This window comes from Bos indicus x Bos taurus, chromosome 1 (genome assembly GCF_003369695.1).
Source record: "Bos indicus x Bos taurus breed Angus x Brahman F1 hybrid chromosome 1, Bos_hybrid_MaternalHap_v2.0, whole genome shotgun sequence".
Classification (NCBI taxonomy): Eukaryota; Metazoa; Chordata; class Mammalia; order Artiodactyla; family Bovidae; genus Bos; species Bos indicus x Bos taurus.
In genome coordinates this window covers 151,618,234-151,640,742 of record NC_040076.1, presented here as the reverse complement: position 1 = coordinate 151,640,742, position 22,509 = coordinate 151,618,234, and the positions used below count along the sequence as shown (strand labels likewise).

At 48.7% G+C, this 22,509-nt stretch overlaps 2 protein-coding genes across 3 annotated transcripts in view; one reads left to right on the top strand and one right to left on the bottom strand.

Moving 5' to 3' along the window:
- Positions 1-11,142, top strand: part of SH3BP5 (SH3 domain binding protein 5) — an 82,865-nt gene extending 71,723 nt beyond the window's left edge. The window contains exons 5-9 of the mRNA XM_027549152.1: positions 3,970-4,100; positions 5,726-5,768; positions 6,375-6,594; positions 9,206-9,466; positions 9,856-11,142. Of these exons, the coding sequence (XP_027404953.1) occupies positions 3,970-4,100; positions 5,726-5,768; positions 6,375-6,594; positions 9,206-9,466; positions 9,856-10,055 (855 nt within the window). The 3' untranslated portion in view covers positions 10,056-11,142. The remainder of the gene's footprint in view (positions 1-3,969; positions 4,101-5,725; positions 5,769-6,374; positions 6,595-9,205; positions 9,467-9,855) is intronic.
- An 893-nt stretch (positions 11,143-12,035) lies between these two features.
- CAPN7 (calpain 7) overlaps positions 12,036-22,509 on the bottom strand; it is a 51,949-nt gene continuing 41,475 nt past the window's right edge. For both annotated transcript variants that reach the window (XM_027549136.1, XM_027549143.1), the window contains exons 15-21: positions 21,795-21,930; positions 21,121-21,196; positions 17,907-18,052; positions 17,027-17,089; positions 16,357-16,487; positions 13,344-13,436; positions 12,036-13,250 (exon numbers count right to left, since the gene is read on the bottom strand). In XM_027549136.1, the coding sequence (XP_027404937.1) occupies positions 13,106-13,250; positions 13,344-13,436; positions 16,357-16,487; positions 17,027-17,089; positions 17,907-18,052; positions 21,121-21,196; positions 21,795-21,930 (790 nt within the window). In that variant the 3' untranslated portion in view covers positions 12,036-13,105. The remainder of the gene's footprint in view (positions 13,251-13,343; positions 13,437-16,356; positions 16,488-17,026; positions 17,090-17,906; positions 18,053-21,120; positions 21,197-21,794; positions 21,931-22,509) is intronic.

Below are 22,509 nucleotides of genomic sequence, written 5' to 3'. Positions count from 1 at the left end.
CCTGGAGGAGGCCTCTGCTCCTCGGGTTCCCAAGCACTGGGGCCAGCTGCGTGGCTTACCACCCAGATCCCGCTCACTGCCCGCTGGCCGCCGGGCCCGGGGCTGCGGCTCTTCCAGCCACTTGGGCCCCAAACCCTCCTGCTGGGCAGTGGCGGGTGGTCGGTTGTTGGGCATCTGGAACCAACCTGTAGGGGGCAGGAGTGTGTGTCTGTGGGTTTGGGGGAACCCCAGGGAGGCTGACTTCTTCGTCGTCAGAATCCACAGAGGTTGGTGCACCCAGGGGTCAGCCCAGTAACGCAGTCCTCTCAGGGGACATAGGAAGCCAGAAAACAGTGGTTTCTCCGGGAGCCTGTCAGCTCTGGGAAGGAGGTGGGCAGCTGCACGCTTCCTGTGGAGAGTGGATGCTTGGCTGTGCCAAGCCCTCCTAAAGGCTTCCTCACTCATGCCTTTCCACTAGCACCTTGCACTGAGCCCCCCAGTACCCTGCACTGAGCCCCCCCAGCACCCCACACCAAGTCCCCCCAGCACGCTGCACCAAACCCCCAGCACCCCACAGCGAGTCCCCCAGCACCCTGCATCGAGCCCCCAGCACTGAGCCCCCCGACACCCTACAGTGAGCCCTTAGCACCCTGCACTGAGCCCCACCCCCCGCTCCACGGCGCCCTGCACCGAGCCCCTCCCCCCGGCGCCCTGCACCACACCCCCCCTGCACTGAGCCCCCCTGCCCCGCGCAGCCTCTGCTGCTGCCCCCTCCCTGCCCCCCACCGTGACCCAAGGTAGCCCCAACAGCCTGGACCTCAGCCGCCTGAGGGGCGTGCTGCTGCTGCGTGTCTGCACCGTGAGGCTTGGTCCAGGGCTTGGTCTCCCGCGTGCTCTGGGCACACAGGATGTGCTTCCTCAGTGTACTTGGCTCTGAGCTGAATTCATTGGCCGTAAACTGGAGAGTATGGTGCAGAGCTGGGTGCGGGGCCTGCAGTCCAGGCCCAGGAGCCTGGTCTTCGTGGAGGTCTGGGCACTGCACTGGCTCCTCGGGTCTGGGTTGCATGTGTGTCTGGGCACCTCAAGGCCTGCAGGGACCTCTGCATTCCGCTTCCTTTCGTGGTCTCCACCTTCCCAGCATCCGCCCGCCATTTTCTCATCCCTGGGCACACAGTTCACACCCGATTCCAGGCTTCAGGGGCTGCTGAGTTGCCGAGGAGACGTAACCAAGGTGCACCGCGTGGCGACTTTCCCCCTGGAGGCAGGAAGCACAGTGAGGGGCTCTCCTCTGGCAGCAGGAGCTTGTGCCCGTGGGGTCCGGGAGTTGGGGCGGGTGGGGGAGAGGCAGGGGGCAGAGTGCCCGTGGGGTCCGGGAGTTGGGGCGGGAGTTGGGGCGGGTGGGTGCGGCAGGGGGCAGTGTGCACGTGGGGTCCGGGTGGTGGGTGCGGTGGGTCGGGTGAGGCAGGGGGCAGTGTGCTTGCTGCCGCCTCAGTCTGCGTTGGCGACGTTGCCATGTGCTTGGGTTCTTCCGAGGGTTTCACTTTAGAAAGCTTTTTTGTAGACTAAGGACCAAAGAAAAACAAGGGCCTGTGTGTGCAGTTGGTGGGAACCCTGCTTCTTGCAGGGGATGCTCTTTACTGTAGCCTCAAATCACAGCTTTTGTAGGTCTCTCTTTAAAATGCTTTCAGGGATTTCCCTGGCAGTCTAGTGTTTAAGACTTCACCTTCCAGGGCAGCGGGTGCAGGATCCATCCCTGGTTGGGGACCTAAGATCCCACATGCCTCGCGGCCAGAAACCAAAGCGTAAAACAGAAGCAGTATCACACAGATTCAGTAAAGACTTAAAAAGAGTCCATATCAAAAAACTATCCCAAAAAAGATCATTATGCTTTCAGACAGGTCCTTAAAGGTGAGCCCTGCACCGAATCCTCTTGTAGTAGAACCAGTCACCACAGCGTGTCTTCACCTGTCTGATGTGCTTGGGTCTCATGTGTTCATAAAGGTTACAGCAGTAAATCCTTACAGCTTTACACTGAAGAGTTACTGCTGTTTCTCTTAAGTGACCAAGCTGGTGAGGTTCTGCGTGCATCTGATGTCTCTGTGACGTCTTTGATGTGAGAAGCCAAGCGGAAGGGTTTCCCAAGCCCCTTGATCTTGATTGAGAGGTCATTTTAGCAAGCTTATCTTGGTTCCCTATTTCCCTCTCTGACTTTGTTCTAATTCTGTTTTTAAAAGTATCTCAAGCATTAAAACCATTGTTAAAAACATACATATATATATATATTTTAAAAGAAGGTAAAGCTTTAACTCTGATACGTATGAAGTATTCTCTTATAAAATATTTTATTTAATGCATTAATTAAGGATGGAACTAATCTGATGTTACAGCTCTTTGAAAGGAGAATTCAGAAAAACAACACCACCACCACTCATGCTTAAGTTCAAGAGTGCCGAGGTGAATTAACAGGCAGATACAGAATTGGTCAGTATTTACAGGGCAAGCAACAAGTAAATGCATCTCCACACACTTCCTCTTGATTTCTAGGGATAAGAATCATTTGTATTACTATCAGTTTCCCACAACTTGTAGGGTCATGAAATAGCTCCAAGACGACGAAAGGCAGAGATAATCTGGAGAGCGGGCAACAGACAGGATGCTCGATGTTTTCTGCTCATGTCAGACTTTCTCCCGATTCTTAAAAAACACCTAATTTTAAGCGCATAAGGAAACTACCCTGGGCTGGCTGGCTGTTTCCCGAGGCGGGTGACGGACCGCTGGCTGCCTCCTCGGTGGTGTCCTCCTGAAACCGTCCTGCGGGGTCTGAGATGGTGGACCAGCGATCTGAGGGCCCGCTGGCCTCCTCCTGGCTGCTCTTTGGGTAAAATAAAAAGCTGGCCCTCTGTCCCCGCCTTGCTACTGACTTTCTAGTTCACTCTGTACTTGGGTGAGTTGTAAGTAGAAGGTGGGAAGGAAGTTGGCAGCTGTGTCCGTGGTCCAAACTGCTTTTTCTCTCCCGCGTCCTCTCCCCTCCCAACCAGCCTTGTTCTGATGCGCTTCTAGGTTAGTGGGGAGAGAACCGACACTGTCCCTGCTTCTGGGAACGTGCCTTTGAGCCCCCATAGAGGGTTGGTTTTTGAATTCATTTTGAAAATGTTCCCCCCAGCATTCTAGCTGACGAGTTTTCTGGCCACAGAAATGTGTGTGAGCCTCAGAATCTGTTTCTGCTTAATCCTTCTGGATCCTGGATTCTTCTGCGTCCACCAGCTAAGCTGGAACGTTTAGGAAGGGGCCAGATGGCTGAGGTCCTCGTTCTCCTGCTGTCCTGATGCACACACCTGGCTCTGGAGGGCTCCCGAGCCCCTGATAACCAAGCCCCTCTCGTGTTGCCTGCCTGCCCATTGGCTCCTGACCTGCGGTGGGACAGGAGGAGCCCACAGTGGCCACTCCACGGAAGTGGACGCCCGCTGGCTCAGAGGATGCTTCATGTCGTTCTGTCCTTTTCCTGCTCGTTGCCTCAGCCGATTGGCTGTTTAATCTTATCTGAAATGACTTTTCCAGAATAGATGAATCGGGAACGGTGATCCTCTTCTCTTTGCAAGTTTGTTTAATCTTAGTCTCCCCACTAATTTCCTCATTTAATTTTTACATTTTTCTTTATTAAAAAAAAATTGAAGTACAGTTGATTTATGTGTCAGTTTCCGGTATACAGCACAGTGATTCAGTTGTATAGGTATACATGTATATGTATGTTTGTGTGTGTATATATATATATTCAGATTCTTTTCTATTATAGGTTATTACAAGATATTGGGTAGAGTTCCGTTTGCTATACAGAGGTCCTTGTGGTTGATGTCCTTTACATATAGTAGCATGTATATGTTAATCCCAGATTCCTCATCTTTTTTAAACAAATGGAGTACGTGATCCTGCAGCAGGGGGCCGTTCTGGGTGTGGCCGCGCTGACCCCGCCCCCTCTGCTGTGGTCCACAGGTCATGGAGGCAGAGCAGACCAAGACAAGGAGCGAGCTGGTGCACAAGGAGACGGCGGCGCGCTACAATGCGGCCATGGGCCGCATGCGGCAGCTGGAGAAGAAGCTCAAGCGGGCCATCAACAAGTCCAAGTGAGCCGGGCGGGCGGGCCCCTGGGCTGGGCTGCTCTCCTTCCGCACCGTCTCAGCCTTTCCCGTGGCCCCAGCAGCGCCTGCCCCGGCTCCTTCTGTGTTCTCTGCACCCCCGGGTGGGGCTCCTCCAGGCTGACCCCCTGGGAGCACACAGGAAGGAATCTCAAGGGCAGAGCGTTACCTGGGCCCTGGGCTGCACTTGCGTTTTGGGGAACTCAGGGCTGTGTGCCCTTGGCTCTGTGGCTGACGGTGTGGACACGACCCTTCCCCTCAGGTTACCTGTCCGCAGTGGGGGTGAGCTTTGTAGATAATACACATCCTTCATAGACCCAGAGCTGATGAAACAGCGCAAGACTGGTTTCCTTTCTTTTTTTTCAGCGACAGGATGTGTATTTCCAAAGTTTCTTACAGTATTAAAGACTAGAACAGTTAACCTTGTCCAACAGTAGGCTCTTTGGTTAAATAAGCTGTGACACTTCCACACATCGGACTAGTTTGTAGCAGTTAAAATCATGATGACATGGGTTCTGTCTTCATTAATTTATGAATATGTTCGTAACTTTTATATGTAATAAAGGCAGGCCACAAAACACATTGAAAACACAATTCGTCTCACACAAATTACATGCATACACAGATGGGCCCAAAGGAATAATAATTTTTAATGTGTGTGTATGTATGTGTGTATGTATTTATTTGAACTATCGTTAGTTGATTTACAATGTTGTGAAGACTGGTTTCAGTGGAGCTTTTCTCCACCTCTTCTCATCACCACTCCTGTGTATTATCATCTGACAATGACCTTGGGGAAGACTCCCTGCGTTCCTCACAATTGCTGGGCCTCCAAGCAGAGACCTGGAATGGCCTCGATTGCTCAGCCCCAGACAGACCCCTCAAGCTTCGCGGTGGGTGAGGAGCTCAAGAATAAAGTGTTCGCCTCCTCACTTGCCGACCCCCAAGCCCCTGAAAGGAGCGGGTGTGCCCGCCCCTGGCTGGCCCAGAGCCTGGGGCGTGCTGGCCTCTCCTGCGCTCTCCCTGGCCTGTGGCCTGGGCGGTCTGCGTTCGATCCGCTCCCTCTAGTCCCACGCGGAGTCCTGGAGGCCGACCGAGCGCCCCCCACCCCACCCCACCCCACCCCGTCCCGGTGGAGGCCCCGCTGTGCCCAGTGCGGCTCGGTGGCTCTCCCCTTCCCCGAGTGAGCTCGGGGGAGCTGGTGTTCGTTGGGGCAGTTTCTTCTCTGCGGTTCCTTCCAGGGAGGGGAGGTGGGGCCCCCCTCCCTGCCGGGCGCCCCCTGGCCCCCCTCCCTGCCGGGCGCCCCCTGTGACCTTAACACCCCGCATGGAGGACGGGGGGAGGGGGGTCCGGGGGTGGGGCCCCAGCCTGCGTGTGCCCACGTGCGGGGCTCTTGTGTCTGGAAACAGGCCTTCTGATGCCTCTGCCCTGGGTGAGCATCTGTTATGGGTCAGGCCCGGGAGCTGGATCTCTTCCCCGCTCCCCTCACGCCCCGTTAGAGCCGAGTAAATGCTGGAGGGTGGCTCAGTCGCTGCCCGGGACACTCCCGTGGAGCGTATGGGGGTCACTGCTGACCAGGCTCTCACGGGTTTCCTTCTGTCTGCCTCCCACAGGCCTTACTTTGAACTCAAGGCGAAGTACTACCTGCAGCTTGAGGTACGTATGGCCTTTGGCTTTGAAGCAGGTGGGTAGGCGATGTCTGTCCCCTGAGCCACCCCCACCCCCCCGACCCCTTCTGTAGTGGCCTTTGGACGGCCCTACGGCTGCCAGCTCGGGGGACACGTACTTGACCGAGGCTTCGGCTGCTTGCGCGGTGCTCTCTGCCGCCTGCAGAACCTCTGCATCGTCTCTGGCCTGATCGTCCTCGGTCTGTGGTCCTCCGCACGGCCCCGGGGAGCTTGCTGGCGGGGCGGATTCCCGGGGCCGCCCCAGACCGACAGAACCGAGGCTCTGCGGGCCGGCCCAGCCCTCCGGCTTTCCACACGCCCGCTGGGGGCTTCCGACACAGCGCAGTGTGAGGTCCACGGCTCGGGGCTCAGACGGCCGGACCCCCACCGCTGCCTCTGGTGGGGGGCGCCCCCCGGGTCGTTTCTGGGCGTAGAGCCGGGGTTGTCACAGGACTGGAGGCTGAGCGCTGGTGCATAGAGACTTGCGGAAGGGGGACCAGGTCCCCGGCTGCATCCTGAGGGTCACCCGGGAGCCTGGCCGGCCGGCGGGGGCGCGGCCTTGCTCACGCCTCCACCCCCCGCTTCTCCCGAGCAGCAGCTGAAGAAGACGGTGGACGAGCTGCAGGCCAAGCTGGCCCTGGCCAAGGGCGAGTACAAGACGGCGCTGCGGAACCTGGAGACTATCTCGGACGAGATCCACGAGAGGAGGCGCTCCGGCGCCATGGGGCCCCGCGGGCGCGGCGTCGGCGCCGAGGGCGGAGCTGTGCCCGCCGAGGGCCTGTCGGGGCGCAAGCCCGAAGCTGACACCGTTTCTGGTGAGTCTGGGGCCCGTGTCCCCTGCTCGGGCGGGATGCCCTGTTCACCGGGGCGCAGCTAGCATCCTGAGTCAGCGTGCTGCGCTTAGATAAGTTTGGGAAGTGACGTGCTTTCACCCCCGAGATTCCAAGCACTTACTAGGGCATCCGAGGCTCTGAGAAGCCTTGCAGGGAAGGAGCGCCTTTGGGCACAGGGACTTGGGAGGCAACTCTGATTCGAGTCCTGGCCGTCCCGCCATGATCAAGACAGCGTGGGCCAAGGCCTGACTTCCCGTTCCTTCCCCTGTAAAGTGGGGCACGTGACGGTGCTCGCTGTCTGCTACAGAGAGGGGTGGTCAGGACTGAATGAAGGCGTGCTGGCCCCTGGGGGTCATGCCACACGTAGTGTCTGGGCGCGGGGACCTATTCCCAGGGCCACCCCTGGGAAGTGGATACAGAGGGCTGCTGTAGTTCCTTCCACGTCAATTCGGAGACCCACCCTACTGCCCCAGCCCTGCCTGTCTGTATGCCCTTCTTTGCTTTTTCTGAGGAATACTGGCTGTTGGCTTTTCCCCCATAATCCTTCCTCAGTTCAGTTCAGTTGCTCAGTCGTGTCCGACTCTTCGGGACCCCATGGACTGCAGCATACCTGGCTTCCCTGTCCATCACCAACACTTGCTCAAACTCATGTCCATTGAGTCGGTGATGCCATCCAACCATCTCATCTTCTGTCGACCCCTTCTCTTCCCGCCTTCAATCTTTCCCAGCATCAGGGTCTTTTCAAATGAGTCAGTTCTTTGCATCAGGTGGCCAAAGTATTGGAGTTTCAGCTTCAGCATCAGTCCTTCCAATGACCACTCAGGACTGATTTCCTTTAGGATGGACTGGTTCGATCTCCTTGCAGTCCAAAGGACTCTCAGGAGTCTTCTCCAACACCAGAGTTCAAAAGCCTCAATTCTTCGGTGCTCAGCTTTCTTTATAGTCCAATTCTCACATCCATACATAACTACAGAAAAAACCATAGCCTTGACTAAACGGACCTTTGGCAAAGTTGGCAAAGTAACGTCTCTGCTTTTGAATATGCTGTCTAGGTTGGTCATAACTTTCCTCCCAAGGAGTAAGCATCTTTTAATTTCATGGCTGCAGTCACCATCTGCAGTGATTTTGGAGCCCCCCAAAATGAAAGTCAGCCACTGTTTCCCCATCTATTTGCCATGAAGTGATGGGACTGAATGCCATGGTCTTAGTTTTCTGAATGCTGAGCTTTAAGCCAACTTTTTCACTCTCCTCTTTCATTTTCATCAAGAGGTTCTTTAGTTCTTCACTTTCTGCCATAAGGGTGGTGTCATCTGCCTGAGGTTATTGATATTTCTCCCGGCAATCTTGATTCCAGCTTGTGCTTCATCCAGCCCAGCACCTTAATTCAGGCAACAAACATTCAAGTGTGAGGGCCCAGGTCAAAGGAAACTGTAATTTGAACAGCAGGGATGAGTCCTTTAGCGTACATCATCTTGTAAACCCTGTGTGGAGAGGGACATGAAGCTCAGAGACATTCAGTAACTTAACCAAGGGTACCCAGCAAGCAGCAAAGATGGGATGTGAACTCAGATCTGAGCCCATTCTGTGTGCCTAGCATTAATAGTACTTCCATGGGGCGCTTCCGGAGAAGGCAATGGCACCCCACTCCAGTACTCTTGCCTGGAAAATCCCATGGACGGAGCAGCCTGGAAGGCTGCAGTCCACGGGGTCACTGAGGGTCGGACACGACTGAGTGACTTCACTTTCACTTTTCACTTTCATGCATTGGAGAAGGAAATGGCAACCCACTCCAGTGTTCTTGCCTGGAGAATCCCAGGGGCAGGAGAGCCTGGTGGGCTGCCGTCTATGGGGTCGCACAGAGTTGGAACGACTGAAGTGACTATGCAGCGGCAGCAGCAGCAGGGGGCACTTCAGGCTGTCTTTAAGGCCAGGGGAGGAGGAAACGGGACTGGGATGTTGTTCAGAGCTGAGGTGACTTGGAAGCTGTGTCTCTGGCCTCGGTTAGAACGGCCCACAAACCAAGTGAGGCACAGGCTACAGAGGACTGCAAGGGAGCTATGTTCCTTTGTGGCAGACGGTGATCTCAGTGGACTCTGAGCACGTCTCATGAGATGGGAAGCTACTCAGAAGGTGACCGAGGTCCCAGCAGAGACCCCACGCAGGACCAGAGCTCCCGTGGCTCCTTCCATGGGAGGAGGCAGCTCCGAGGCCTGGCTGGCTCCATCAGGATGCGTCACGCAGGCCTGCCGTCCTCCTGTGCCCGTGGGAGTCCATTTTGGGGCCCGGGGTGGAGAGAAAAACCCAACCTGAGGCTGAATTCACCTTCCATTCCACCTCAGGCAGTGTCTGGTGACAGTGACTTCTGGGACAGGGGCTGCAGAGTGATGTTAAGGACCCTGGCTGTTGGTAGGTCCAGCCTCCTCCCTTCAGGCTGCTCTGGAGTCTGGTCTCACAAGCTGAGGCGGCCACGGCCTGTGGCCGGGTCCTGCAGCTTCCTGGCCCCGTCTCTGCAGCGGGGACACCAGAGGGTGTGTCAGGGCCCAGGTGGCCCTCGGTCAGACCTGAGTGACAGCTCCTCTCTCTCCCCTCCCAGTGGCCTCCGAGGCCTTCGAAGATGACAACTGCAGCGCCTTTGTGTCTGAGGATGACTCAGAAACCCAGTCCCTGTCCAGCTTCAGCTCAGGGCCCACAAGCCCATCGGAGATGCCCGAGCAGTTCCCCGCGGCCGTGCGGCCCGCCAGCCTGGACCTGCCCAGCCCTGTGTCCCTGTCGGAGTTCGGGGTGCTGTTCCCAGGGTTGGGCCCCCGCAGCGAGTGCAGCGGGGCCTCGTCCCCCGAGTGCGAGGTGGAACGAGGTGAGCGCAGCCCCCTGCCCCTGGGCTGCCCCTGGGCTGGGGGGAGGCGGGGACCCCAGACTGGATGCTGCAATCAGGGCCTCTCTGAACGCATTGCGGTGTGGCTCCCAACGTGATTCGGTCTCTCTCATCACAACAGTCCTCTGGACAGGCACCCCCGCTGGAGAGGCTTCTGTTTCCTGGCTGTTAGCATAGGACGGGTCTCATCTCCGAGGGTCAGGGGCGTCTACAGCTTCTCAGGGAGGGAAAGCAGGAGGCACTGCTGTGGCAGAGGCACTTCTGTGCCCCTGGGCATCTGGAGGTGCAGCTGGCTGGCTGGCTGGCTGTGGGGGCCCCGGGTGACCCCTGGGACTGCCAGGACTCACTGCCGGGTCTTTCTGTTTCCACAGGGGACAGAGCAGAGGGAGCAGAGAATAAGACGGTTGACAAGGCGGGCAGCCACCGGAGGCTGGGCAGCAGCAGCGGCGACGGCGGCAGGAGCCCCCCGAAGCCCGCGGGCCAGGCCCTGGAGGACGGGGTGCGGCGGCTGTCCCTGCGGGGCCCCGGGCGTGCGGGCCTCACAGACACACACGTGGTGCAGATCGGCTGACGCGCCCTGGCCCCGGCGCAGGCCAGTGTTTATACATGAACCGGACGGAGGACATTGTGCCAATAATCACAAAATATATGCCAAATCCCAGCCCTTTCCTCTAAATCGCACGAGTGACGCTTCAGTGGGCTCAGGGCTGGAGGTCTGTCTGTGGGGTGAGTGCTCCTGGGCTGCTGTGTTTTCCGGTGCAGAGTCAGTTGTTGCGGGCGGGCTGTGACCGCATCCACGGCCTTTGTTGGAACGGTCCCTGTCACGGTGTCGTGCAAGCAGTAACCTGTTCCCAGAAAAGACCCTGAGCCAGCCGAGGGCCCGGGGAGCTGAGTCCCCAGCAGACTCAAGGGCCCACTTGTTTGGGAAAATGGCCTTGTTCTCTCCTTTAGATCCCGGGGGTGGGGTGGGGGTGGTATCTAAAGGAAAACAAGTGCACGCAAATGAAACTCAAATATTCGCAACAATGCTTTCTGATCCAGTGAAGGCTTTAAAAAAAAAAAAAATCCAAGAACAGAATTCATTTTCATCATCTCTGGTTTTCAGACAGAGGATTTAAAAAAAAAAGTGTGTTTCCTGGGACGCCCGTTAAAATCCTTTTCTTTGTCGAAGGCTGCCATGAGCTGCACTTTTTGGGGTGGGAAGGGTGAATGCCGCGTGGGGATCGGGGGGACACGGGCAGGGGCCTGTCGTGGATGAGGGCCTGTGGCTGCGGGGGGAGGAGTCCTGTCGCGCAAACCTCACCCCACCAGCCAGGGGGACTTATTCTAAGACCCGTGCATGAGGAATGGTGGCCAGTGTTGTTCTAGATCGACAAGGTGTTGGTTTCTCTGTAGGCTGTAACTTTTAAAAATAAACAGTTATTTAAGGGTTATGCTGCACTAGTATTTCTTAAGAGGAAACTGTTCCTTACAGCTAGGAAAGGGAGTGGGCACACAGTGGCAGAGGCTGTTGATAGAAGCAATGGTGTCTGTTATGCTAATAGTATTAAGTGTTGTAGGACCGCTTTTCTTGTTTTCATGGCCCGTATTTAGAGCATTGTATTTTAATTGTCCTTTTTTTGTTAAGAAAACAGCATTTCTAAAAGGAAAAAAAAAAACCCCATTCAAGTCTGTCAGCTTATATATATGTGTCATTTGTAAATCTCTTCACACTGTCCTGTTTTCTCTTTTTAATGACTGATACAGTATCCTGATTACAAGGTTATTTTGTACTTGTCTTAATACCTTGAGTGTAATAAAAATGGCTTAAGAAAATGTCTTTTTGTGACTTCAGATAAGGAATCCTGATACTGCCCAAATCTTCTGTTTGAGGCGGTCCTCTTGCCATGAGCAGGAGCATGCATGCACTGGTCACCTGTTCTTATTTTCAGTTAAGGTCCTGGGTCCTAACAGTGCACACCCTGATTAGCAGGTGTGAATTGGAATTCCACTTCTGCTGCTACTGAAGTCGAGCAGTATGGAGACATGGTGGCCGCAAAATAAATACAGGTGCTTAGGCTGGAGGCCTGGGCGTCTCCCGGTCTCAGCCGCAGGGGCTGGTGAGTGATGCGGGCAGCCCTGGGCACTAGGCTTTGAAAAGCTCCCCAGCTGATTCTATTCTCTTTCTATACCGGTCCAACCAACGTTTGTCATCCTGGGCTCTGTTCAGAGCTCTCTACAGAATTCAGCATTACAATACAGTATTGTTTAAATAGGTCTCCTTCATTGGGTTTTTGAAGGCAGGGATTAGGTCTCAGTTTGCATCTATGATAAGATCTTTAACACACAAGGCTCAAATCATGCCTATAATAAATATGCCTGTTATGCTTTAGATTTTTCTTTAAAGTCACAGAAAATTAATCCACCTAAAACACGTTAAAAGTGAAAGCACTGAAGTATTTACCAAAATGAAATCTCAGTAATACAACAATTTGCCACTAGCCTGAATGAAAAACACACTTTTTTTTTTGGTAAAAATGTGAATTTTCATGCAAGTCATGGAACATAGATGGAACATACCACATGAAGTTCTTTAATAATTTCTCTAGGTTAAACTATGCAGTTGCCATAAGTATAAACATTTTATTTCAATTAAAGGTAATAGAAATACAAAAGTTTTAATAGAGATGAAAAATTACACTATTTTTAGATCTTTAAAATCTTGACTGAGCATCATTCTACTCTAATGGATTTTTATGTAAACAACGGGGAATTTACACATAACAGTATCTTGTGACCCAATCACCATGTATTAAATTCTTAATCATGTTTTTTTAGAGTGCTCTTACCATAAGAACACTGAACTATATGGAGCAATTTACAGAAAGGCTATACAAACTGAATTGTAACGTCTTCAGTGTCTCAGACTACTGCTTTCCTCAACCTGATCAAACGGCACTGATGACTATACCTCAGTCCTCTTCAATGAGTCAATGGGAGACAGGTGTCCAGCCTCAGCAACCTTCACTCTTAAGCATGAGCATCTCCACACTATAAAGTTAACTGTGTTTCTTAAATGCTTTATCCTTTCATGACCTCTGGGCAACAGTAAACACTTTAAGTCATAAATAACACAGAACTAAAATCTCATGGTAACACAATTCATTTGGTCATTTGTTGCCCAAGACACACAGGAGAGTTAACAACACAAGCAGGTTTACCTTACAACACGTGCTGCCAAAAGACACACACAGCGTAACTACTCCAGAGCAGCATCCCAGCCCGCTGTTCTGCTCCACGAGTCTGCATCCCTCATGTGGTCTCAGGCAAGGGCGTCCATCTCAGTGCTTGACTGCGTCTAACCTTTACAATCATCTACACGCTTTTATATAGCATGGCCCCTAAGTGCAACCCCACTCCGCATACACACAAAACCAGGTAAACAGTACTTCTGAGTGACAGAGGGTAATTCTGACGACACAGTTCTCAGCACACACCCTGACTTCAGCACCAGACTCCACAGGAACGTCTGGAGAGATTCCGTTCTGTTCTGACTGTTGCGTTAGTGTCCTCGAGATCCGTGTCCTCAGTTGAAGAGCTGGTGTTGGTGAGTGTAAGGTCCAGCGATCGCTGAGGTTTCTGTCACTGCAGTTGTGTTGTCTTGATGGGGATAATACTATTAAAGTCCAAGAAAAAGGGTCCTTCTTGTTTAGGCAAGAAAGTACTGGGAATGATATTGTAGATCCCAGCAGGTATATTTTCTAGTTCCAGGTAGCAAAACCCACACCTATGTTCAGGGAAAATGAGAACAAGGTTTTTAAGTGATGATGCCCCAGAAAGCAGAGTGTGAATGAGACAGCAATCAAAAGACCAGCGTTACCTGTAGTCACCACTAGATTTCCTCTGGAACCCATGGGGACCAGGGTCTCCCACCACAGAAACTGTTACAACTTCAAATCCAACACTGTACTGCCTAGCAGTAAAAAAAGAGAGTAAATCACTGCTGTTACCAAGTTGTCTCACACATACACCCAAAATAACTATACCTAAAGTGCTGCTGCTGCTGCTGCTAAGTCGCTTCAGTTGTGTCCGACTCTGTGTGACCCCATGGACTGCAGCCCACCAGGCTCCCCCGTCCCTGGGATTCTCCAGGCAAGAACACTGGAGTGGGTTGCCATTTCCTTCTCCAACGCATGAAAGTGAAAAGTCAAAGTGAAGTCGCTCAGTCGTGTCTGACCCTCAGTGACCCCGTGGACTGCAGCCTTCCAGGCTCCTCCGTCCATGGGATTTTCCAGGCACGAGTACTGGAGTGGGGTGCAATTGCCTTCTCCGACCTAAAGTGCAGATAGACTGTTAAGTACATGTTTCTAAAGTTTCAGTAGGAGGAAACAGCACTCTGAGGCACACGCATACTATTTTTACTCTTAATTACAGAAAACATCATTTATCTTTTTAAGTTGAAGCCATAAAGATGGACATTTTACGAAATTTACTTTAGAAGAGACTGTATTTTTATCACAGGCTCTCAGAGAATAATGTTAAAATAGTGTATTAGGCAAAAAAAAAAAAAAAGGAAAAGGAGAGAACCCTGAAATAAAATCTAAATTTACAGAAGAATTAGCCTATGGTAGACGTGACGTTCCAAATCAGTAGGGAAAGGATTATTTACGCAGGTGGTGATGACAAAAACTTAAGAATAAAAATTGTTACACTGTATTTCACACCAAATATAAAACATAATCCATATGTATTTAAAAAAAGAAAACAACTAGAAGAAAATACAGTGAAACTTTGATATTAGGGCAACACTTCCTGGCCACAGCAAAATAAACCAAAAGAAACAGATTTGATTATAATGAAAAAAATTTTTTTGTTATGTGAGAAAAAAAATCTGGGAAAAATGCCTGCAAATATGTGAAGGAGTTAATATTCTACATACATACCCTTATTCATGCTTACAATTAAAAAAAACATGACAAGTGCAACAGAAAAATGGGCAAAAGATATGAATTAAATATATGAAGAAAAAATACACAGTCAACATTTTTCTATATTCAAGCTTCGAAATGAAATACAAAAGGGCAATTATGTACCTTGTTTTGCCTATCAAACTGGTGACATTTTTGAAAACGACTGCAGAAAATAGCTTAGTCCTACCCTTATGGCAGAAAGTGAAGAGGAACTAAAGAGCCTCTTGATGAAAGTGAAAGTAGAGAGTGAAAAAGTTGGCTTAAAGCCAACATTCAGAAAACGAAGATCATGGCATCTGGTCCCATCACTTCATGGCAAATAGATGGGGAAACAGTGGAAACAGTATCAGACTTTATTTTTCTGGGCTCCAAAATCACTGCAGATGGTGACTGCAGCCATGAAATTAAAAGACGCTTACTCCTTGGAAGGAAAGTTATGACCAACCTAGACAGCGTATTCAAAAGCAGAGACATTACTTTGCCAACAGAAGTCTGTCTAGTCAAGGCTATGGTTTTTCCTGCGGTCATGTATGGATGTGAGAGTTGGACTGTGAAGAAGGCTGAGCACCGAAGAATTGATGCTTTTGAACTGTGGTGTTGGAGAAGACTCTTGAGAGTCCCTTGGACTGCAAGGAGATCCAACCAGTCCATTCTGAAGGAGATCAGCCCTGGGATTTCTTTGGAGGGAATGATGCTGAAGATGAAACTCCAGTACTTTGGCCACCTCATGTGAAGAGTTGACTCACTGGAAAAGACTCTGATGCTGGGAGGGATTGGGGGCAAGAGGAGAAGGGGACGACAGAGGATGAGATGGCTGGATGGCATCACTGACTCGATGGACCTGAGTCTCAGTGACCTCCGGGAGTTGGTGATGGACAGGGAGGCCTGGTGTGCTGCGATTCATGGGGTTGCAAAGAGTCGGACACGACTGAGCGACTGATCTGATCTGATCTATAGGATTATTAGTTTCTTTCAAAACAGTTTGTAATTACAGGCAGGCAAAATTAAGCCTAGTTTTATTTAGAAGCTGGTACTATTTTTATTTGTATTCTCTTTTTTAAACCTTTTAAAACTGTGAAATATAACACAATACACAAGAAATGTAAGACAGTGCACATGAAACATATGTGCTTCACAAAAGTGAATAGAAGCCCAGTTACTCCCCCCGGCAATCAACAAAACCCTCAGCGCCGTGAGGAGAGCCCCTGTGTGGCCCTTTGATCACAGCTTCTGTCTACTGGTCCCTCTCCTGCCCTACCTACAGTGTGACTACCTAAGTGTGCACCCTTCAATGACAGTTCAGCTTCACCTGTTCTTGCCTTCACGCAAGTGGAAGCACAGTATATACTGTGCTGTGTGGCTTCTGTCGCTCAGCTCAGCCTCGGTCCTGAGACCCACCCAGCGTGTTGTGGGGAGCTGTTCTTTATCTTCACTGTTATGTAGGACTCTACTGCATGACTATTTTATAGTCTTTTAAAAGCCACTGAGGAACACTGGCTGTTCTAAATTTTGCTCTTACAGCCTATTGGCTGTTTGGATTGTTTATTTTATGACATGCCTGTTAAAAAGTTTTAATTTTTGTTATTTTTTAAAACCTACAGACTTTTTTCCTACTAACATAGGATATTTACAAATCTTTTCATGTGCTTGTTGTCTTGAGACGTCTTTCCTTACCCTGAGGCTATTACCTCCTGTTATCAGTAAGCTATCTGGAACTGAATTTCAGATTGGATGTGAGTCAGAGGCCTGCTCACCTTTCTTGTACATAGATATTAATTATTCCAGCACCTCTTCCTCACTTTTATGCAATACTGTCTTTAATCACAGACGAAGTGTCCGTACGAATATGTTTCAAAATCCTATTCTGTTCCACTAAGCTCATTTTTAACACGGTATCATTAAGAAAGTTAACTTATCACAAACCTTGGTCCTCTTAGCTCGATCAGTAGCGGCCCAGTCTTTTCTATATGGAATTGGTAAATGGGGTTATTTTTGTGAGTCTCTTGGAAATTTCCACATCCTCCGGCACTCTGACCACTCCACTTTCCATTAATCTAATAAAACAAAGCCTTTGTATTACCAAAACTTCACATTCTAGAATTCTGCTTTAAAGACAATAAAATTCCTCTGCGCCTTTGAAAAGAAAAAAAGGCAGCTCTCCACTGTGGCTGCATCATCTATCTCTTCAGTGTAATTCTCCAAGTCAGCCCGGCCACTTTGCAGTCTCAGCCCTGTCTCTACCCACCGTCTTTGAGTCCTCCTTGCCAAGAATTCTCCCTCAAATCCTCTTGCCCACGTCCAGCCCACCCTGTAGAATCAATCTCAAATTCTGTGTAAAAGGTTCATGCACACCGCCTTCCCTGCTGACCAAGGCCTGCATGCATCTTCTTTCTCTGAATTCAACTTTTTCCCCAGAATCACTCAGTGCCCACTGAGGTTTGTGTGTTCCAACCTGGACTGGAGACTATACTTAATCCTCGAATGTTTTTACTTTGTAAGAAACTTAAATGTGAAAGAAAAAAAAAGGGACTTCTAAAAGGGACTTCTAAAAGGGACTTTGAGACTGTGACCCAAAGAAAAAAATCTCTTTTACCTGTTTTGATACAGTGTATGGAGAAGGAATCTTTGAAAAAGTAAAGCTGCATGCTGAGTATACCTAGAGTGAAAAAAAAAAAAAATCATAGTGATACAATGTATACTTACAAAAACACACTTTAGAATGTTCCGGAAGACTAAGAAATCAGCTGGGGTAGTTGACAGCCCCGATTCTGTGGGCCTCCTGTACCAAGGCAGGACTAAAGGGCTGCAGGTGGGCGGCCAGGGTGCTTATCCTGGCTCCGCTGCCACCAACTGCGGCCTGGGACACACCACGACCCCCGAGGCCTTGGCTTCTGCATCTTAAGAAAGCAGCTCCCCAGTGTCCCTTTCATCACTAAAAATCTATTCCTCTGAGCTTCTTTACTAAGTTAAGGCAAACAAATCTATGAAGAACACAATTACAATGACCTTCCCAGTTACATGAGAGCAATATGTTTATAGGCAGTCAGTTTCCTTTCAGTAAGTTCCAGGTTTTCTTAAGTCAATAAAAGTATTATGAAGACTAAAGGAGTTTTTATTGCTCTGTGAGTTTACTGGTCCAATACACCACATTTGCCTCGGGACTAAACCACTACTCTAAAGCCTAAAATATTCATTCAAAATGTTATTCAAAATAAAAACATTTCGTTACTGTTCAAAAACATTATTTTCTGCATGAATCATCATCATAATTTAACACAACTGTTATACAGATAAATACACACTCAGCAGTATATAGAGATCAATCTTTTTTTTTTTAATTTTATTTTTAAACTCCACAATATTGTACTAGCTTTGCCGAACATCGCTTTATAAATAAACCTTTTTGTAGATAACCTCACAAGCAGAGACGTTATGCACTTTCTATCGTCATTCTGTCGTGTTGGTTTACTTACCCGGACTGTGTAATGAATTGTGTTCTGTTTTTCATACTGGGAAACCACTAGCGTAAAGGTGTGGGTCCCCGGAGTGGTTAGCTTTATCTTAGTCAAATAGTGAGGGCTGTTAATTCGAATCCCATCAATGTATGGAGGTGGGTCAGCTGCAAATAAACAAGTAGGTTTACAGAAGATGGGACTTTATTCTCTGTACTTTTTAAGTTTTATGGTTGATGGTAGGAAAAATAAGTAAATGGATGGACATTCCCTTAATTCTGTCTTTAAAATACAATGGTATTAAAGAATTACAATTTCAGTTTAAAACTTTAATCTACTTAAAACTTGAAAATTAAATAATTTCTAATACACAGAAAGCAATCTTTTTGGAATACATTCAACGAGGTATATGATAATCCCTATTTGCCCTGTGACTTATTTTTCTCTCCTGGCAGAGGATTTTAAAATCAACATTAACTTCTTTTTTCCTTTTGAGGAAATTTTTTAAAAAGATACAAAGAAGTATATAAACACGTTATCTATATTCTCTAGCACTCAGGATTCAATTATCTTTTTTTTTGTCATACTAGCTTCTTTGTAAAACAAAGTTCCTTTAATCACCACCATTAAGTCTTATTCCATTCCACTCTGATGGATTTGATGGGCATCTCTGCCGACTTTTACACACACAGACACACACACACACACACACACACGTGACCATGCATCTAAAAAAAGCAGCAGCCTGTGTCTTGCTCTGCACCTCATTTCTCACTCAGGTTTCTGAGATCCATGTTGGTCTACACAGGTTTACTCCTTTCAAATCTGCATGTGCAACAGCACACGCCACCACGTGACGTGGACACCCTGTGTGTGTGCTTCCCCATCTAGTGTTCAGACGATGTGCAGATCTGGTTTATTTCCAGTATTTTGCTGCCTGAGATATTCTGTGACAGGCTCATGAATCAAGGCTGATACAATAAAGTCATTTCATGCATATCGATTAAGTCATTTAAGATCAATGCTATACTGCTGATATTATTTAGAAACACTGAATACTGATAATGTAACCTGTGGAAGAGATTTTAGCACCTCAAATGTAGTAAGTCTCCTGTGCTTAGAGGTGGTGTGACCTAGCGTGGGGGAGGACTGGCGCGCCTGTGACCTGCAGCAGTCTGACCTATGTCTCAGTTTACTCTTCTGTTGGATGGGGAACAGTCCAGTTTACTTCCGAGTGTCGTGATCAAAATAAAACTAAACCAGAAAGCGCCCTGGAGTGGCAAAGTTGCTCTGTGTAAGAGAGGAAGGAAATTGTTTTTTAAAAAATCCAAGCACAAAGAGTAACAAGTTCTTTGAAATTCAAAAGCCGTGTAACACATTAATGTTAGGATCATAACTCACAACCTTTGTGTCTGGATGTATAATGATCAACATGGAAAATCTGGCTTGTTTAACTTGATGTTTATCACTGGACCGACTGTGTGCCGTGCCCATCCCAGAGAACCTCAGGAAAGCCTCGGTGCAGCGGGGGAAGAAGGCCACCTTTTCCTAAGATCAAGCAAAACGAAACTCGACAAAACCACTTCTGACCCCAGCTTAGCCATCCGTGCCTGGTCCTCCGCACAGCCTTCTTCAGAGAGCCTCACCTCAGGCACACCCGATCCTTTCCCCTGGGATCCCAGCCCACCTGTGTCCACTCTGTCCCTGTCAAGGTCAAAGATGCTGCCGGGGCGCTAAGTCCACTTGTCTCTAATCTAATCTCAACAGGTTACAGCAATGGGAGAGCTAATAGGGATCTCAAATTTAACAAGACCCAAAGTTAACTTCTGCTTCACTCCACAGCAGATCTGCCCCCTGCCCAGCTCCCGCATCGCTGTCAACGTTACACCTTTCTGCTTCTCAAGCCAAAAATACAGGTGTTGTCCTGGACTCCTGTCATCCCCAACTAACTCAGCAAGTCCTGACAATCCTAACCAAACCCAAACCTATCCCCTCCTCATCTCCACTTTACCACCACAAGTTCAAACCACCGCCACTCCTCACAGAAATAAAAAGCACCTAATTGGGTTCTCTGCTTCCAATTTTTGTCCCCTCCAATATATTCTACAAAGAATTTTCTTAAAAACAACACACACACACACATCAGATAATGTCATTTTCCTGAAACCCTCCAAAGATTTCCATCATGCTTGGAGCAAAATTCCGACCCTTTCCTGGGCTGGGCTGATGGAACCTTACGTGATCTAAGCCTGCATCCATCTGACCACTTCTGACACCACACTGCCCAGGCCTCCTGGTCTTCCTCCTCTTCCCAGGAAACATCATGTTTGGCCCATGTTAGGGTCCTTGCACTGGCTATTCCCTCTGCCTGCAATGCTGTTACCTCTGTCTTTGCATGACTGACTCCTGTTCGTCATTCAGACTTTCTCTTCCTCCTTTTCAACAAGGCCTTCCACGGCCACCCAACCAAAGTGACCAAGCAGTCACGAACACCCTATGTTATTTCTTTCTACATAGGTGTCATTATTAAGTTTTTTTTCTCTTTTTGTCTCCCAGACTAGAATATAAACCCATAGTTCCTACCACGCAGTAAATGATAAAAAATTTTCTTTTGATGTGAAAGCAAAATGGTCTCAACACAGTAAGTCAGTGCCTTAGGGCAAGATTCACTGTGTCTGGCAGGAAGGTCATCACAGAGGAAATGGCATAAACTGGATCTTAACCACATTCATTACAAAGAAGAGAGGAAAAGGAATATGCGGACAGAGGCCAGGGAGAAGAGACTCTTGGTGGAAGAACTGAGACAGAGGAGGGCAACACAGGCGTGATGTGTTCAGGAGCAGCCAGACCTGCGCCGAGGGTGCCTTAAGGAGAAGGCCAGAGTGTAAGAAGCCTCAGACATCTCACTCAAGAGCCTGGACTTTTTATCCATGAGTCCACAGAAAACCACAGATTTTCTGATCAGAGAAAAAGATAGGATTTAAATTTTAGAAATAAAGCTCTGACGGCAATGTGCTAGAGTGCAGAAATTGCAAATTCCTGAGGTCTCTAAATTAAAAAAAATAACACACACAAGTAGCATAAATAGCCACACATCTGTTTGAGGGGTTTCTATTAGTCTTATCAGCATAATCATTAATTTATGTATATTACCTACATAAAATTTGTCATTTTTCAAATTAACCACACAAATAGAATTTTAATGTTTGTTTGAATGTCTGTTTACTAAACATACCTGGGTAATAAACTTTTTTCCCATCAGTCTTGTATACAACCATTGTGATAAATTCTCGATTATTTGCAAAATCATCCTAAAAGCACAAATAATTCAATATGGTTAGGTAAATTGACTCACTATGTTCCTGTGTGTGTGTGTGTGTGTGTGTGTGTGTGTGTGTGTGTGTGTAGGTGGGGAGGGGAGGAGAAGGAGATTATTTCTAAGCTTAAGAGCATTTCTATTTAGTGTTATAAAGTATGTCAATTAAACTGTAATTTCAGTAGATGAATATGCTATATGAAGCAATATACTACAAAAAGACTCTAAAAACCATTAAAATTATGGTTACCCTTTACAAAACCAGGCCTAATGCATCAACATTTCCAAAACCCCCTTAGCATATTTTTATGTTAATATTCTTAAGATCTAAAGCATATATAATCAACACTAAAACTCTCACTAGAAAGCACAGACTCCCTCACTCTCTTCATACATGATTTCTGAAAGAGATTTGAAGTGTGTAATTATAAATGATCAATTTCCTTTGAGGAAAACATTTATCTAAGAAAACACTATTTTCAAGCCACCTATATACAGGAAACAGGCTGGTGATGAAGTTGCATGTCTTGCTCACGTTGGTCTAGTTGTATTTGAAAGACAGTCTGTATGGGATGTGAGGAGGGTACCAGTACCTTGTCTGTTATGTGCCTACTAAGCAAAACCCAGACCGCGGCGCCCCCCTGTGGACACTGCACCTCCAGCTTGTACTGGGGGTTGTTGGCCAGGCTGTAGGCGTCCTTCACGGGTCCTTGCTTGGCGTCCCAAGTACTAGGAGACAACATCACAACATCAGCAAGGAGGTCGGAATTACGCTTCTCACAGAGCTAAGCTGAAATGCTATTTTTAAAAGTTTTGCTTCAAATACAATTAGGTTTTAAGGTTTTCTTGTTTTCTTTTGGCATAATCAAGAAGCATACAAAGAGAGTGACTATTACATGATAGTTCTCTGCATGCTGTGTGCTCAGTCGCTCAGTCATTCTCTGTGACCCCATGGACTGTAGACCACCAGGCTCCTCTGTCCATGGGGATTCTCCAGGCAAGAATACTGGAGTGGGCTGCCATGCCCTCCTCCAGGGGATCTTCCTGACCCAGAGATCGAACCCAGGTCTCCCACACTGCGGGCAGATTCTTTACCAGCTGAGCCACCAGGGAAGTCCAAGAACACTGGAGTGGGTAGCCAATCCTTTCTCCAGCGGATCTTCCCAACTCAGGAAATGAACCGGGGTCTCCTGCATGGCAGGCAGATTCTTTGCTAGCTCAGCTACTAGGGAAGCCCTCTATGGGCATGATAAAAAGAAAGAATACTAGTCTTTCCAAATAATTTCATTTTAAATGAAAAAAGGGACA